Source organism: Podarcis vaucheri (genome assembly GCF_965113315.1).
Source record: "Podarcis vaucheri genome assembly, chromosome: 2".
NCBI lineage: Eukaryota > Metazoa > Chordata > Lepidosauria > Squamata > Lacertidae > Podarcis > Podarcis vaucheri.
The window spans coordinates 90,429,422-90,446,470 of NC_138760.1; the positions used below are offsets into that span (position 1 = coordinate 90,429,422).

The following is a 17,049-nucleotide window of genomic DNA, read 5'->3' on the forward strand; positions in this document are numbered from 1 at the left end:
GGAGTGTGGACACTCAAGCAACATGTGTTTAACGGTAAAACACATTCTGTACTGGGATCATTTTTATTTAGCAAATACTGTCAAGTATGATCCCATGTCCACTTCTAAACTGAGTCTAAACTGAGTAAACTGCCTGAAGTTCTTGGGGGATACATCAGACCATGAATTAGCTTAATTTTGCAAAAATGGGGGTATTCACTGGAAGGAAAAATCAAGGAGCTCAAGTTTCTTTAGGATGTTAATCCCCATTAAAAGAAGCACTGGGGAAAGCACATCACACAGACTGATTGAATGACTGATAGATTGATCGATTAAGGCTTCCCTTAAGAAGTTGTGTCTAGTTCAAATGAGGACAGCATAAACTTAGGCAAAACAAGTGGAAGTTGATGAGGCACAGAAAAGAGAATTTGTAGCTTATTATAAAAGTGTTAAGACATATTTTTAAATGGGAGCAGAAAATCTAGGGAGACAGTTGGGCAACTAGATGACAGAAGAGTGAAAGGATCGCTAGGAGGAGTATAGGGAAATTTCAAAGAAGCTGCATGAATTTTTCACTGTAAAAGATATTGGACAGATACCCACACAAGGACTTATTGCTGCCATGCAACACTAGAACTCAAGGTCACCCAATGAATTCAGGACAGAAAAAGGAAAACAAGGAATTGTTTATGGAATTCACTGCCACAGGATGTAGTGATGATTCAGAAGGCAATTAAACAAACACGATGAGTAACTGGAAACTCCAAATTTCAGAGGCAGGATGATAGAGGGGCTGGGAGCAGGGGGCACTGTTATACAGTGGCTCTGCTCTTTCCTCCTGGGCCGTGTCCAGAAAGTGGTGTTGGGAGATGAGTGTTCAGACCCCTGGGCTCTCACTTGTGGGGTGCCTCAGGGTTCCGTCCTCTCCCCCGTGCTTTTTAACATCTATATGAAGCCGCTAGGAGAGATCATCAGGGGGTTTGCGCTGGGTGTTTGTTGATCAGTATGTGGATGATACCCAGCTCTACCTCTTTTAAATCAGAACCAGTGAGGGCAGTGAAGGTCCTGTGGGAGTGTTTGGAGGCGGTTGGAGGATGGCGGCTAAGTACTGTTTTGCAGGGACAGGGGGTGGGCAGGTGTAGAGGATTCCCTGGTCCTGAATGGGGTAACTGTACCCCTCAAGGACCAGGTGAGCAGCCTAGGAGTCATTTTGGACCCACAACTGTCCATGGAGGCGCAGGTCAGTTCTGTGTCCAGGGCAGATGTCTACCAGTTCCATCCGGTACGCAGGCGGAGGCCCTACCTGCCCACAGATTGTCTCACTAGAGTGGTGCATGCTCTGGTTATCTCCCGCTTTGACTTCTGCAATGCGCTTTACATGGGCTACCTTTGAAGGTGACCCAGAAACGACAACTAATCCTGAATGCAGCAACTAGACTGGTGACTGGGAGAGGCTGCCGAGACCATATATCACCGGTCCTAAAGGATCTTCATTGGCTCCCAGTGCATTTCCGAGCACAATTCAAAGTTTTGGTGCTAACCTTTAAAGCCCTAAGCGGCCTTGGCCTTGTACACCTGAAGGAGCGTCTCCACCCCCATCATTCAGCCTGAACACTTGAGGTCCAGTACCAAGGGCCTTCTGGTAGTTCCCTCAATGTGAGAAGTGAGGCTACAGGAACCAGGCAGAGCGCCTTCCCGGTACTGGCATCCGCCCTGTGGAATGCCGTTCCATCAGATGTCAAGGAAATAAACAACTACCTGATTTTTAGAAGATGTCTGAAGGCAGCCCTGTTTAGGGAAGTTTTTAATGTTTGATGTTTTATTGTGTTTTTAATATTCTGTTGGGAGCCACCCAGAGTGGCTGGGGAAACCCAGCCAGATGGGCGAGGTATAAATAATAAAACTATTGTGTTTATTATTATTATTATTAGGCAGAAGGCAGCTGTTGACTTCACATCCTGCTGGCGGACTACCTAGAAACATCTGGCTGGCCACTGTGGAAAATATGCTGTAGTGCTAGATGGACTATTGGCCTGACAAAGCATGTTCTTAAGACGGATGCAAAGAGACTGAAATGAACGCCTGTGTGCCTAGTGGCAAGTCTGGTTCCTCTCCTTAACATCCTCTCCTTATGCTTTGCAATTGTGACAGGCTCAATGCGAACAAAGTTAAGGCTCAGCACTATTTCAGTCATCAACCTAACAGATTACCTAGCCTTTGGGTACATGTGTGTGTTGTTAGGAACAGATTTCTCCCCTACTTGGTGGGTGCATGCAATTTGTTTATTGTAGTTTTAACTTGTAGAATCTGTTTCAAGTACATTCACAGAACTGTTCCAAAGAGAAACGGGCAGCCTGGTGCCAATTTAAACTCAGAAGCCAAAAGCATATGTAATTTGCTTTCAAGGAGGACTGAGTCAGCCTATATTTCCTATCCAGGAGACACTAAGAAGCAGCAAGATATTCTTTTCTGGAAGAGGAAAAAGAACATTGTCAGAGGGCTGTATATGGAGATGCTTTTGTTTGAAGTTTCTAGCTCATTTAGAAGATAGCAATTTTCTGCTTGAAGTGCTTAGATAACGCAGATGAAGTGCAAGCTGAAGAACAGAACAGCTAAGTGAGGCAGCCTCCTCCTCTCAAGACCGCCCCCCCTCCAGATGTGTTTTCTATGGCAAAGAGAGTTTTTAAAAGACCAATTTGTGTCATGAGTTTTGGTAAAGCACTTTATCACAAGTTTCTGGGAAATGGACCACTATGATGGGCTGTATCTTTCAATCTATGACAGCAATATTGTACTAATTAAGATTTCAGAACAGATGTAATACAAATGTGAGTGTGGTCAGTCAAAAGTAAATAGTTTTTGGTGACAGGAGCGTCAGTAAGATTAACTCACATTTATAAAATGTCAAGAAAATGGACAAGCCAGCAGCAACAATTAACATTCATTTAGCACCAACAATGGTCCAGATGCATGAAAGTAAGGGACTTGTGTCTCTACGTAAAAGGTAAAGGGTAAAGGGACCCCTGACCATTAGGTCCAGTCGTGGCCGACTCTGGGATTGCGGCGCTCATCTCGCTTTATTGGCCAAGGGAGCCGGCATACAGCTTCCAGGTCATGTGGCCAGCATGACTAAGCCGCTTCTGCCGAACCAGAGCAGCACATGGAAATGCTGTTTACCTTCCCGCCAGAGCGGTACCTATTTATCTACTTGCACTTTGACGTGCTTTCAAACTGCTAGGTTGGCAGGAGCAGGGACCGAGCTCACCCCGTCGCAGGGATATGAACCGCCGACCTTCTGATCAGCAAGTCTTAGGCTCTGTGGTTTAACCCACAGCACCACCCGCGTCCCCTGTGCCTCTAGGACACCAGTCCAAATGCTTCCTTCTTCCCCAGTGGGAAAAGTGGGAAGCTGAATGGAGTATAGTACATTTTGTAGTTTTTGCAACATGGCTAGCTATGCCAGGGTCAAAGCTTAAGTGTTACCAGTACTAAAGGCAGCAGTGGCAGAAAAAGATGTTAAGAGGGGATTGTCAATAAAGGATGCTCTAGCACCTTCAGTTTTGGAGACAGCAGCATATAGAAGCAAGCTAAACTGTTCCTTTCATCACTTAAGGGTTTCTCACAAATGGTGAGAAGCAGAGTACAAAATAATCCTAAAGAAGTGTAAATTTATGATCTGCCTGGCCAACTATTTAAATTCTGATGTCTAATATGAGTGCTGCGAAACAAACGGCAGCCTTAGCCTTTCAAAGTGTCCAAGAGAGAAAGCAACTTCCACTGGTGCAATGGACCTTGGTGTGTGTGTGTGTGTGTGTGTGTGTGTGGCAGGGATGACACCAGGTGGTAGTCTTAGTACACAACCAAGGCAGTAAAGCAACTTGTGTTAACCACCTGACTTTTTCCATCCGTGAAGAAATCATAACTATGCATTTCTGGGAATAAGAGTTTATTAGCATCAATCAGCTTAACCTCAAATAAAAGAACTGAAAAACTGTGTAATTAGAGATGCTGAAATATAATCAAACATTAACACAAATATAGCTAAATTAGTTATTCATTATCTCTTTAAGGTGATGAGAGCATGATTTTTATTAAACTATGCTCATAGGTTATGAAATTCAACTATTCTTAACACACTTGCAGAAAACATACACTACAGGGTGTGAAATATCTATCTGCATCTATCAAGCATTACTACAATACATTATTGTTTGATATCTACACAGTTAACCTTACAAAACAAGCAAGCAACCTAGATATTTAAGCCTGGGAGGGAGCTCCTCAAGTATCCAGTTCAAGATTAATCGTATCTGGTTTAGAGACGAATTTTTTGCTTGCCTCATTTTCTGCAACCTATATCATCCAGTTTAGAAATGGCCTGGAGCCCCACTAAATATTTAAGTTTGACTTCTAGTCTGTTCTTCCTTGATTCATGATCCCAGGGTGGGTTACAGCAATAGAATACATTTAAAACCATGAGTGTCAAATAATGTACCATTTCAGAATATAGCACTACCGTACAAAGATGGATAACTAAGCTATTTACGAGTGAGTTGCTTATTATTCCAAGTATTTATATTCCAGATCATGGGAATGGTCCTTAGGCAGGTAATATTCAAATAGCAAATTGCTGGACCATACCCATGTGTCCCTGTTATGACATATCACAACTCTTTCTAGAAAACAAGAATGCTGCAAAGGCTTATGCTAAACACAATTAAATGTCCCATTAGAGTGCTCACCCACTAGTATATGCATAGCACAGTAACTTGATGTACAATGGAGAGAGAACTTTGTCACCAAATTAAGGGCACATGAATCTACCCTACCTCTCCTTAGTCACTGCACCTATAAGCCTGAAGATCTTGCCTATGTTAGTGCAAGACCTACACAGTTTCTAAAAGCAACAGATTTGGCCTGTTATTTGCACTTAAATTACTTCCCAGATAGACTACTGCAGTACAGCATGTGAGACATTGAAGACGATCCTAGATGGCCTAAGACCAAATAACTATTAGGAACACTTACTTTGTTGCCTACATGGGCTTTAAAATCAGCTTGGAAGTTCCTTTTCTCTGTACCACTTCAAAATATCCATTGGGTAGCTTACAGAAGGCAGGACATTTTCTGTGGGTGCTACAATTCTAGAATACCTCAATCAGGAAATCTTTTCACTATGTATTTGAAGACATTTTTGTTTGGTTGGGCTTTCACTGTGCAATTTTGGATCTTGCTCTTGACTGACTTTACCATCCTGGAGACCCATCTTGGCTGTGAATCCTGGAAGACCTGCTCCCTGCCTTGCAGGCCTTCCCCCCCCTGGCCTGGGAGGGCAGGGAGGACTGACTCCAGCTACAAAAGCTAGGGCTGCTGAAAAGGCCAGAGACCATCATAGCTGTCTCTTAGTACAAGTCATCAAGCCTGAGCTTCCAACACCTGCCAACCACCATGGGCAGGACTGGCAGCAATAGCAGCAGGTATGTTCTAAACAATATTTTATTCTCTTGCTAATTATGCAGTTTCAAATGTGCATATTATATTTAACTTCCTATAGTAATGCTTTCTTTTGAAATGTTTAAGTTTTGAAAGGTGGAACAGTCTCCCTCGCGAGGTTGTGGACTCACCTTCCTTGGAGGTTTTTAAGCAGAGGTTGGATGGCCATCTGTCATGGATGCTTTAGTTGAGATTCCTGCATTGCAGTGGGTTGAGTCCCTTCCAAATATTCATATATTCTATGATAATTTTTTTTGTTAACTTCACTACACTAAATGTGTATTCTGTAGTTGACTTCTTTTGTAATATTTTATTTTGAAATCTTTCAGATAATATTTTAGTTTCCTGTTAATTACATTGCTTTGAATGTATACGTGATTTTTTTTTACTCTCTTCATTAATGCTTTATTCTGCATTGTTTTATTTGATGTTTTAACCTGTTGTAAACCACTTTGAGAATTTTTTCTTTAAATTATAAAGCAGTATAGAAATGGAAAGAATAATAATAATAATAATAATAATAATAATAATAATACCATGTTAAAGAATATTTCATATTGTTAATTGCTTATCTGCATGGTGTACTGTGATTGTTTTGAGCACTTTAGGAGAACAGCGGAACAGAAAAAAGTTATTACTAGAATTTTTAGCTAATTAATATAAGCTCTTCAGAAAAAAAGGCAGCTTTCCACTTTCTTATATAAAATGCCAGTCTGAGCAATTTGGACCTTACCAAATTCATGCACCTTTTTACACTTGGTTTCCAAGTCTTCAATGAGATCCTGGAGCCGACATTGCTTTGCCAATCTTTTGCAGTCGCTCACATATTCTACATCTATGTCTAAACGGCCTGGCAAAAGAAAAGAAAAGAAAGCAAATGACCCTTTCAATTCTCCCTATTATTTATTCACCAACACGTAAAATTCATCCTTACATCCACAGCTGCAAATTTATGTTTCAGCACCCCCCTGTGACTTAAGGAAGGACTGCATTTATATTTTTGAGAACATCACTTGTACAGCTAGTACAGCAACTTCTTTTGAGCCATATTGCATGTTGCTTTTCAGATATATGTCCTGAGAAAATTCTGATTTTTTTACCTTTTGTATCTTTATTATTTTAGACTGCAAACCATCTTGAATGGATTAACAGTACAAAATTGTAGTAAGGGTGACATCCAATGTTAGCGATACCGCTATAGGCCTATTAAAATCAGTGGACTTGAGTCCATTAATTGCAATGAGTCTACAAAGAATATGACAGAGATGCATGCCACCCTAAGTAAACAAATAGACTATAGATACACAACTTGGTTGACTATCACCCAAATAAATAAAATATGGATGCACATGTCTACATATGACAAAGCCAAGAAATGTTACATACAAGTCCGTCAATTCTGATAACTACAATAATGTAGCTATTATTTCAATTGGTATGCCACTTTCCCACATACATCTGCCCAAAGCAATGAGCAAATGTAGAGAAGGCTAATCCAGAAACCCTTCTATAGGTTTAATCCACATGTCCCACATGTTAAATAAAGATGCATGTCTCACTTTCTGTATCCTTCTGTATTTCAAGGTACTCCTGTCTTATAAAAGCAAAAAGAGGAGCAACTTCAATAGCCAGATTCATACATATTCCTGAGTACAAATATCCAGAAACGTATGGCCATTGTCTAGTGAAGGATAAGGACCTTTGTTCACTAAAAACAAACAAAAATAAGACAAACTTTTATTCTTTGATATTCCTTTGGTAGCTCCAATCCAGAGCTGTGCTCTGGAATTGGGAGGAACCCTATTGGCATATGCAAATGGAGGTAGAAAAACATGTTAGCACAGTCTATGCCTGGTTAGAATGCCCAACCAGCAAACAAATCTTCTAGACAGCAGAATCCTTTGCACGTCTATCAGGAGTAAGTCTCATTGAATTGCAGAAAGACTTATTCCCAAACAAGTGTGTTTAGAATTGAAGCCTCAACATTTCAAGTAACTGTTGATGAAATAAAGGGGATTAATGCCATGGCGCTTTTAGACGTAAAAGTAACTAGAGCAACAGTGTGGTATACCGGGAATATGTCCAAACACAAAGTTGTGTCACTCATTACTAGCAATGCCAGTGCCCTTATTGCATTTGATACAGCACTTGCAAAACAAACAAACAAACCCATCAGCTGGGTGGTGGGAGACAATGTATTTGGGCAATAAAATATTGTTGCTTGGGTGGGTGAGTGGCTAACCCCAAAGCAAAAACACGACAGTAGAGAAAAGAACCTGAATCCCCCATAATCTCACTCTAGCAAGGTCCAACGCAACTTGTGCAGCTCCATGCCTCTCCATCAATGCTGTTATTCTATGCCCCAGTATCTAATGCTTTCCATCAGTATAGTCTTTGCAAGAGAAAGAGAAAAAGTACGTCACCCGAGCCATTTCTGACAAGCTAAGTTTTGAAATAATTATGCAAAGTATATAGATATACGCAAGATGTTATTCTGAATCCAAATGCAGCACTTGTAAGCACTACAATGCAGCACATGCCCACATTTACCTGTATAGAGGTACTGGAGAAGGGAACCAAAGGCAGCTGGGTTGATCTATATAATGAATGAAAGTGGTTATTTACAGAGGTTGCATTTTGCCGTGGCTTGAACTATACACTGATGTAAGTGAGAAACAAGCTAGAACAGCAGTAGCTAAGGTGTTTTGGACTACAACTCCCATCAGCCCCAGACTGTCACGTCAATGATCAGAAGTCCACAACAACTTCCAGAGGGCACCCCATTGGCTATATTCAAACTAGAAGGTAATGAGGGCCCATGAGATTCTGCAGTAATGCTAACTCTGGAGAGGCAAGCAACAAAAAGGGCAAGATTTTAGCTGTATCTCCCTTTTCCTCAATGCCAGCTCGTTCGCACCATGTGACAACATTAAATAATGTCACTCAAAAAGTAATTAACTTGTGGAACTGACCACAAGTTGTGATAACCACTTATATAGTTAGCTTAAAAAAACAAAAACCTGTTTTGTGAGAAGTTGAATAGCTTGTGTGTTATGTTTACCAGTAGGAACAGGCAGGGTTGATTTAATACAGCAGGTCACAATGAAATCTCAATATGATGTTCCGGATCAACACTGCTGAGATAATCCAAGTAAAACTGTTTTAAAGAAGCTTGATACTTGATTAGTTAGGAACATCAGGCTTGGTACTCGTGTAGCAGAATAAAGTGGCAGAATGGACTGTACCATTCAGACTGCAAGTAGGAGAAGCCCATTTTGAGTGTTCCAAATTTAACAATATTCACTGCAAATAAAAAAGGAAAAAAAGAAAAAAGGAGAATAGCAGTGAGAGGACTAGCCCAGAACCACTTCCTCTCAATGAAGTGGAGAGTTAGTTAATTCAGGGAGTTAGTTGCTTTTTATGTTTTTTTTAGTTAGTTGATTTTTATGTTTGTTAATGTATTTGAAATAACATCCTCACCCACAGTCTTAAGTGGTACAGTCCACTCTACTGTCTCATTCTGATGCATGCGTAAATCAGGGTCTAGACTTGGCACATGAAACCATAAAGCAAGCACCAACTGCAGACACTATTCCAGTTAAAACAAAGCTTGAGTCTTCTCACCAATGGATGCTTTAGTGCTATGATATTCTTCCCCTTCCACTTGGTCTCAAACATTTCTGCAAAATATGCACTCCGGGCACCGAGAATGCAGCGATGGGCACAGAAAGACTTCCCATGCACAATGAATACAATGTCACTCTGGTAACCCTGTTCCAGAAGTCTGCAAGGAGAATGAGAACAAGAAGTCTGAAAAAACTGGACTGGAGGACTCAGCAACTGCGAGAATCTTGTTCCTTCAAAATCAAGGTTCTAAAATAATGCTTTATTATTTATTAATTGGTCCCTTTCTTACCAAGGTAACTCAAAGTGACTTACAATATATGAACAAAGAAAAACATACATTAAAACCAGCACAAAGAAAAACAATGAAAAAATGAAATGACAAACTTGTTCTTAAAAAGGCAGAATCTGAACCACTCAAGAAGGCCACAGGAAATTATGATTCAACGCCATCAAGAAAAAGTTATGTTTTTGCCTGACGCCTAAAGCTATATGATGATGGCACCAAGTGAGCCTCCCTGGGGACAGCATTCCATAAACAGGACTGTGTGCGCACACACACATATTAAGTAGTCTTATTTACTTCTGCCACCTACACAGTAGATTGTGATTAATCAGTTTTATCATGTATACTGTATGAGAAGCTTTTCAGTGGGGAGGGAATTATATATATATATATATATATGCAGGTTTTGGTGTCTTCGGGTGTCTTCCCGTGTAAGAGTCGGGGTGTCTGTGCGACGTTTCGACGAGGTCTCACTCGTCATCTTCAGGCTGGTGCTTTCGGCTTCTTGTTACTGGAACAGAGCAGAGTCTGGTGTTTGAGTTCCTATAAATACTGTTGAGGGGTGTGGTGTATAGCCTCCAACGTTCTGGGCAGAGAACGTTCTCTGCCCAGAACGTTGGAGGCTATACACCACACCCCTCAACAGTATTTATAGGAACTCAAACACCAGACTCTGCTCTGTTCCAGTAACAAGAAGCCGAAAGCACCAGCCTGAAGATGACGAGTGAGACCTCGTCGAAACGTCGCACAGACACCCCGACTCTTACACGGGAAGACACCCGAAGACACCAAAACCTGCATTCCTGTACCCGTGAAAATCTACGAAAGCATATATATATATATATAAACTTTCAAATTACTATGTACTAACAGTGGCTTGACAGACTTGTCATTATCACAAGTGAGCCTCCATAAGACAAGAACATAATAAATCTTTTGAATCTCCTGAAACAAAACAAGAGGGGTCAGCCCTCCAAGGAGTGGGCGTGGCAGTCCAATGGAAACAGATGCATTTTAATGCTTAACCGCCTGCAATGAAGGCATCCCTTCTCTCTTTACCGTTGAAGGAAGACATCATAGTAGTCTCTCTTCATGCACTTTGCTGTGATCTGCTTGTACTCCTTTAACACCCGCCGAATAGCATCACTCAGGGCCCCATATAAACAACGCTCGCCATCAAAGGTGTTTGCTTCACATTTGGCACCTGTAAACCAATACCAACTGGCATTTAGGTTTGAAGCCATATTACAAGTGACAGATCATTTACATATGTGATATTGTCTTTCTCTGCAGAACAGTACTAAGAACTGCTTCCACTAAACAACTGAGCAACCTTCATCCCTCGTTACAAGTACTTTCATATGTTCTTCTGGTCTAAAACAGAGCTCATGAAGTAAAATTAACATTCAACCATAATACAGTGGTGCCCTGCAAGACGAATGCCTCGCAAGACGGGAAACCCGCTAGACGAAAGGGTTTTCCGTTTTTGAGCTGCTTCGCAAGACAAATTTCCCTATGGGCTTGCTTTGCAAGACGAAAACGTCTTGCGAGTGTTCCAATTTTTTTCCACTCCCCCCCCCCTTTTTCTAAGCCGCTAAGCGCCTTTTAGCCGCTAATCTGCTAAGCCTTTAATAGCCGCTAAGCCTTTAATAGCCGCTAAACCGCTAATAGGGTTGCTTAGCAAGATGAAAAAACCGCTAGACGAAGAGACTCGCGGAACGGATTAATTTCGTCTTGCGAGGCACTACTGTATCCAGTCTCTTAATTTCTGCCTTGGGACAACTGCAAGACTACTCAGTTTTAAAAGAAAATGGCTGTCTGAAGCTGAATACATTCTACAATATTTCACAGAAAACATTTCTGCTACACCCATACCACTGTGATCCAGTGTGCTACACTCTGAGCTGGATTGTGGTTAGAGTGTTGGATGAGGATCAGGGTTCATATCCACACTCAGCCATGAAGCTTGCTGGGTGACCTTGGGACAGTCATTGTCTACTTCCCAGGGCTGATAAGAGGATAAACTGAGGAGGAGAACCATGAACACCACATTGAGCTCCTTGGAGAGAAGTTATTACAACTTAAAAAACAGAGAAACGAATCTCTTTTAAAGTACACTGTAAATATTTAGTAAATACAAGTTAGAAGCAAGCTAAAAAGCTTCCCAGAAAAATTAAAACTTTTTGATTGCGTGTTTAACTACGGTTAGGAATATAAAATTTATTGTCCAAATTCAATATAATACTCTCTCAAGTCTGTGCCTGCATTGGTTGGAGTATACCCATTTCTAATGGAGTCTGCATGTAGCTGCATGTTCAATGACAAGCTATTCTTACCAAATTCAACATTACCCCACCAAAGCATGATTTGGATTTCTTATACCTAGAAGGATTATTATTTGCTTTAGCTGTAAGCTATGAATTATGATCTAATACCAAGTTTGGAATGCTGTTCCTATGGAAATCTGAAAGGCGCCTGCAATCCTGATGTTTTGTCACCTGCTGAAAATATATTCGGTTCACCAAGTGTTTTTAAAGACTTAATCTGATTCAGCCTGGGTCATCTTATGATTTTATAACTGTACAATTTTGTTATTTTCAATTACTGTAACTGGCTGTGCTCTTTTATCTCTGGTCGGGGACAGATGGTGGCACTAGGGAGGGAAATGTCGTCGCGCCACTCCTTGGTGTGTGGAGTGCCGCAGGGCGCAATCCTCTCCCCAATGCTTTTTAACATCTTTATGCGCCCCCTTGCCCAGATTATCCGGAGCTTTGGGCTGGGTTGTCACCAATATGCTGATGACACTCAGCTCTATCTGCTGATGGATGGCCACACCGACTCGGCCCCGAACACACTGACCAGATGCTTGGAAGCTGTGGCTGGATGGTTTCGTGGGAGCCGATTGAAACTAAGTCCTTCGAAGACAGAGGTCCTATGGCTGGGTCGGGATGGCACGGGGATGAGGGACCAACTCCCTTCTCTTGCGGGGGCCCAATTAGTGCCATTGCCTTCCGTTAAGAGTTTGGGTGTAATCCTTGACGCCTCCCTTTCCAGGGAGGCGCAAGTTACAGCAACAGCCAAGGCGACATTTTTCCACCTTTGCTGCATCAAGCAGTTGGTCCCTTACCTTTCCCGCCCCGACCTGGCCACAGTGATCCATGCGACGGTCATCTCCAGGCTTGACTACTGTAATTCGCTCTATGCGGGGCTGCCCTTGAAGCTGTCCCAGAAACTCCAGCGGGTGCAGAATGCTGCAGCGAGGATCCTCACGGGGTCTCTGCCATGGGAGCATATTCACCCAGTGCTTTTCAAGCTGCACTGGCTCCCGGTGGAGTACAGGATCAGATTTAAGGTGCTGCTTTTGACCGTTAAAGCCCTTCACGGCCTAGGACCCTCGTACCTACGGGACCGCCTCTCCTGGTATGCCCCACGGAGAGCCTCAAGGTCCATAAATAGCAACACCCTAGTGGTCCCGGGCCCTAAGGAAGTTAGATTGGCTTCAACCAGAGCCAGGGCCTTTTCAACTCTGGTGGAACGCTCTGCCTCATGGGACCAGGGCCCTGCAGGATCTGATTTCTTTCCGCAGGGCCCGTAAGACAGAGTTGTTCCACCTGGCCTTTTGCTTGGAGCCAATTTGATTCCCTCCCTCTCTTTCTTTTTTCGTTTCCTTCTCCTCCTACGATGAGGCTACATGTTAAAAATTTTAATGTTTCAATATTTTAATGTTGTATTTTTAATTTTGTTTTTAAGTTGTAATCATTTAACTTGTTTTTATTATTGCTTGTAAGCCGCTCTGAGCCCGGCCTTGGCTGGGGAGGGCGGGGTATAAATAAAAATTATTATTATTATTATTATTATTATACCATCTCAACAATAACTGTGTTGGTGGTTTATAAATATTCTGATAAATAAAGTTAGAAACCATGATTTTGTTTTATTTCTCTGACTGGATTTATATTCTTTGTATCTGTTAAACAACAGACCTATCATTGATTAAATGAAATCAATGTATTTTGAAGGTGCGGGTGAGAGAACTAAGTGTATCTCACTCTACATCAGAGTTTTCCACATTAGTGTGTTGGCTGCAGTGTGTAGGTGAGTCACACGAATGCTCCCCACGGTGCTCCCAGGGCTGGAAAGGGGTTAGTTTAACCTCTTATTTGCTAGTAAAACTGAATTACTGTGTCGTGAAATCTTCCATGTCTAAAAAGTGTACCACCAACATGAAAGGTTTGGAAAGCTCTGCCCTACATTATTGCCTTTGTTCTTTTAGCAAGTTACTAAGAAACAGCGCAATACTGTAATGCCCTTGGGAGCTGGGTGGTTCAAGAATGGATGCTGGCAGACTTGTTACTTGGTAACCTAGATAGATCTGCAAGTGAAAGCACATATTCCTGGTGATAACTGTTCCTACTAGTCACTCAATAAATGGTGGCAGCTACTGATTCAGTGTATTACAGGTGAATTTATTCCTTCTAGTAAAGCCAAACACTAAATCCATTTATTTTTGCCCTGCTGGGTGCTATGATGAGAACAGAAATATTAAATGTACCAACAAGGAGCCTTAACTTTTTCTTTTTTTAAGTAAAAAATGAGATAAATAAATAAATAAATAAATAATAAGCTAAGATCCAATTTTAATGTCACGCTAGGGCTAGTACTACAAACTTGTAAAAAACTGAGCCCTGTACTAACACCCTACCATGAGAGGAAAAGTTTTCCTTGCAAAATAAGATTCTAGCTGTTTGATTAGCTTAACAAGTCAAAAGCAACTATGCAGTTTCCCATCAGAGCAGGGTTATACTGTTTTAATTCTGGTGTACCTTCAATGACAATTCTAGAGACACACAGGTGACCATATATATTGGGCACACAGTCTCCAGGAGAAGAAGCATATCAGGTTTTTCTTACCATTGGCTAAAAGGTACCGCACAAGCTCTTCATGTCCACAGAGACAAGCATAATACCTGTTAACACAAGGAAGGAGTTAAGAAAGAGACACTTAGAAATGAAAGTCCTCCCACAGCACCAACTTTGCAATCTAATTAAGATCCTAAAATCACATTAGGTTGGGACAGCGAATGTGTTGCCCTCTAGCTGTTGTTGGAGTGCAACTCGCAGCAGCCCCAGCAGCATGGCCAATGGTTGGGATGATGGAAGTTGTAGTCCAACATCATCTGGAGGGCACCACGTTGGCTCCCCCCATGGTGTTAACTCCTTACAATAAATTGATCCAGTCCTCTCCATAGCATTCTCACTTCTTTCTGCTGTGACAAGGATAACAAGGGTCTTTTCCCACTCTTTTTCTAGTGATGAGATACGCACTTGCTTCATGTGCAAGTAGAGAAAAAGAGATGCGGACTAGGGCTATGCAGATGAAGGGGTGGGACTATGCAAACAGAGCTGCCTTGGTTTTCAGTGCTCCCATCAAGTTCTATGGGACAGCATTGAGAAAGGTGAAATCTGCACACAGCCCCACACTGTATGATAGCTTTACCAACAAGAACTTTAGGGTACATGCTTATTATTTCTATTGCAAGTATCTATAGCCTGCTCTATTAGTCAAGACTTTCAGAGCAGTTTCCATTAGCGAGATAAAGGCAGCAGTAACTTGCACGTAAATCCCAGATTTTTGAAAACTTCTAAAAGTTGACACTAAAAGGTTTGGGTGAATGCAAAGTCTTTTATCTGTCACTGTAAAGACAGGCTAGTTAGTGCTAGGTGGGCCTCCCTGGAGACAGCAAAATGAAAAATATCCCTTTCCCAATTCCCACTCATCTCACTTCAGAAGGCGATAGAACTCCAGCAATGATCACAGGTGATAGGAAAGTTCATGCAGGAAAAGTAACCTAGGTCCTAAGATGCTTAGGGATTTCAACATAAAATCCAGTACCTTGAATTTTATGTGGAAATAGATCAGCAGCTAATGCAATCATATAAATGCTGACATGACAATATCCCAAGGACACATTGTACAACTCCAGGGATTCCCATTCTATACTTTCTTTTATGACAGACGTAGCACAGTGCTGATGAACATATGTTGGGGACAAACAAGAGAAGACTATTGTCTTCATGCCCTGTTTGCAACCTTCCCAGAACATTACGGCTAACCAGAGCTAGACAAGATGAGCCAATGGCACAATTGGAGCAGGCCTCTTCTTAGAATGCTAGTAAATGCTAGTAAAATGGTTGCCACAAATTATCCCAAAAGCAGTGGCAGGCATTCACTCGCCTTCCAGAATATTGTTCTGAATGAGGACAATTATTTCCAACAGCAGGTCTTGTCAACAAAAAACAGCATGGGAACACTGAAAACTTGAGACAATGGGGAGCAGAATGTAGGAGAAGGATATAAGAAAAAATGATTTCTTTTTTGAACACAACAACAGAAGTAAAATGAGGAACCGTTGCAATGCCTGAAAGCATTTCTTTAAATCCTGTATAAGTTACCAAACAGCATGTATGTCTCAAGGCCAAAGCACTCACAAAGGGGTACTGTCCCATTTATCCCGGACATTGATTTCAACATCTCTCTGTTCAAGAAGGTATCTGAAAGACAAACAAGGGCACAGCTTTAGCACTTAAGAATTCATCTAACTCACTTCAGCTACAGCTTCAGAAATTATCTGTTTTTAAAGTTCCTTTCCCTATTATTAATTATTATTTATCAGATTAGACTGCCCTACTTCATAAGATCTCAGGGCAGTTCACCGTATACTAAAGTTTGGGAGTGCCCGTGCAACCTTTAAAAGAAGGGACACAAAACAGCAAGGCTATTTTCCCCCACATTACATTTATTCTCCTTTACCCCCACCATTGATTTTTAAGTATGTGTAATTTCCTAAATATCAGAAGAAACCAACATGCTGCCCTCCAGAGGTTTTAGGATTCCACCTCCCATCAGCCCTGGCCATTTGAGGAATGATGGACAGTTTAGTCCAGGCTTCCTCAACCTTGGCCCTCCAGATGTTTTGAGACTACAATTCCCAGCATCCCTGACCACTGCTCCTGCTAGCTAGGGATCATGGGAGTTGTAGGCCAAAAAACAACTGGAGGGCCGAGGTTGAGGAAGCCTGGTTTAGTCTAACATCTGGAGGCATCACATGGGCTACTCTGGCTCTACATTACAGCAGCACACACCTCCCCTCTTTTTTTTTTTCTTTAAAAAGTTAGTGACAAATATCCTCACCAATTCTATGGGGGCACAACAGTGCATATGCAGATTATCAGGAGCACAGAAAACACAAAGAAAAATAGTTTGTGTTTCTATTTTGCTTTCTGGAAAGGCCCTAAAAAAACAGAGCTAGTATGGTGCAATGGTTAAGAGTACTGGACTAGGACTGGGGATAAAGTCAGTCTCTAAATTTAGACTATCTCACAGGGTGGTTGCAAAAATAAAATAAAAGGGCAGGAGGGAGGTTGGAATGAATTTAAATATAAATGACATTTTAAAATCATGAGCAAAAATTAGCCATTATTTAAAAACCTTAAAACAACAACTGGTTGATGTTCTCCAAGTATGTTGCTACTGTTGTCCTTTTTTGTGTTTCTGCTTGTAAACTGTGTTGCACCTGAAAGCTGTAAGTGTTGTGATTTTTACTAGTTCTTAAGATTGACATTGAAATTGATGGATAGCATCACTTATGGTGATTATGCACATCACA

The 17,049-nt window shown here is 41.5% G+C and overlaps 1 protein-coding gene across 1 annotated transcript in view; it reads right to left on the minus strand.

Moving 5' to 3' along the window:
• The window catches only part of ABTB1 (ankyrin repeat and BTB domain containing 1), a 38,667-nt gene that overhangs the window by 19,886 nt on the left and 1,732 nt on the right, over nt 1–17,049 (minus strand). The window contains exons 2-7 of the mRNA XM_082210228.1: nt 15,872–15,934; nt 14,294–14,349; nt 10,442–10,586; nt 9,097–9,256; nt 8,023–8,068; nt 6,206–6,322 (exon numbers count right to left, since the gene is read on the minus strand). Coding sequence (XP_082066354.1) covers nt 6,206–6,322; nt 8,023–8,068; nt 9,097–9,256; nt 10,442–10,586; nt 14,294–14,349; nt 15,872–15,934 — 587 coding nt within the window. The remainder of the gene's footprint in view (nt 1–6,205; nt 6,323–8,022; nt 8,069–9,096; nt 9,257–10,441; nt 10,587–14,293; nt 14,350–15,871; nt 15,935–17,049) is intronic.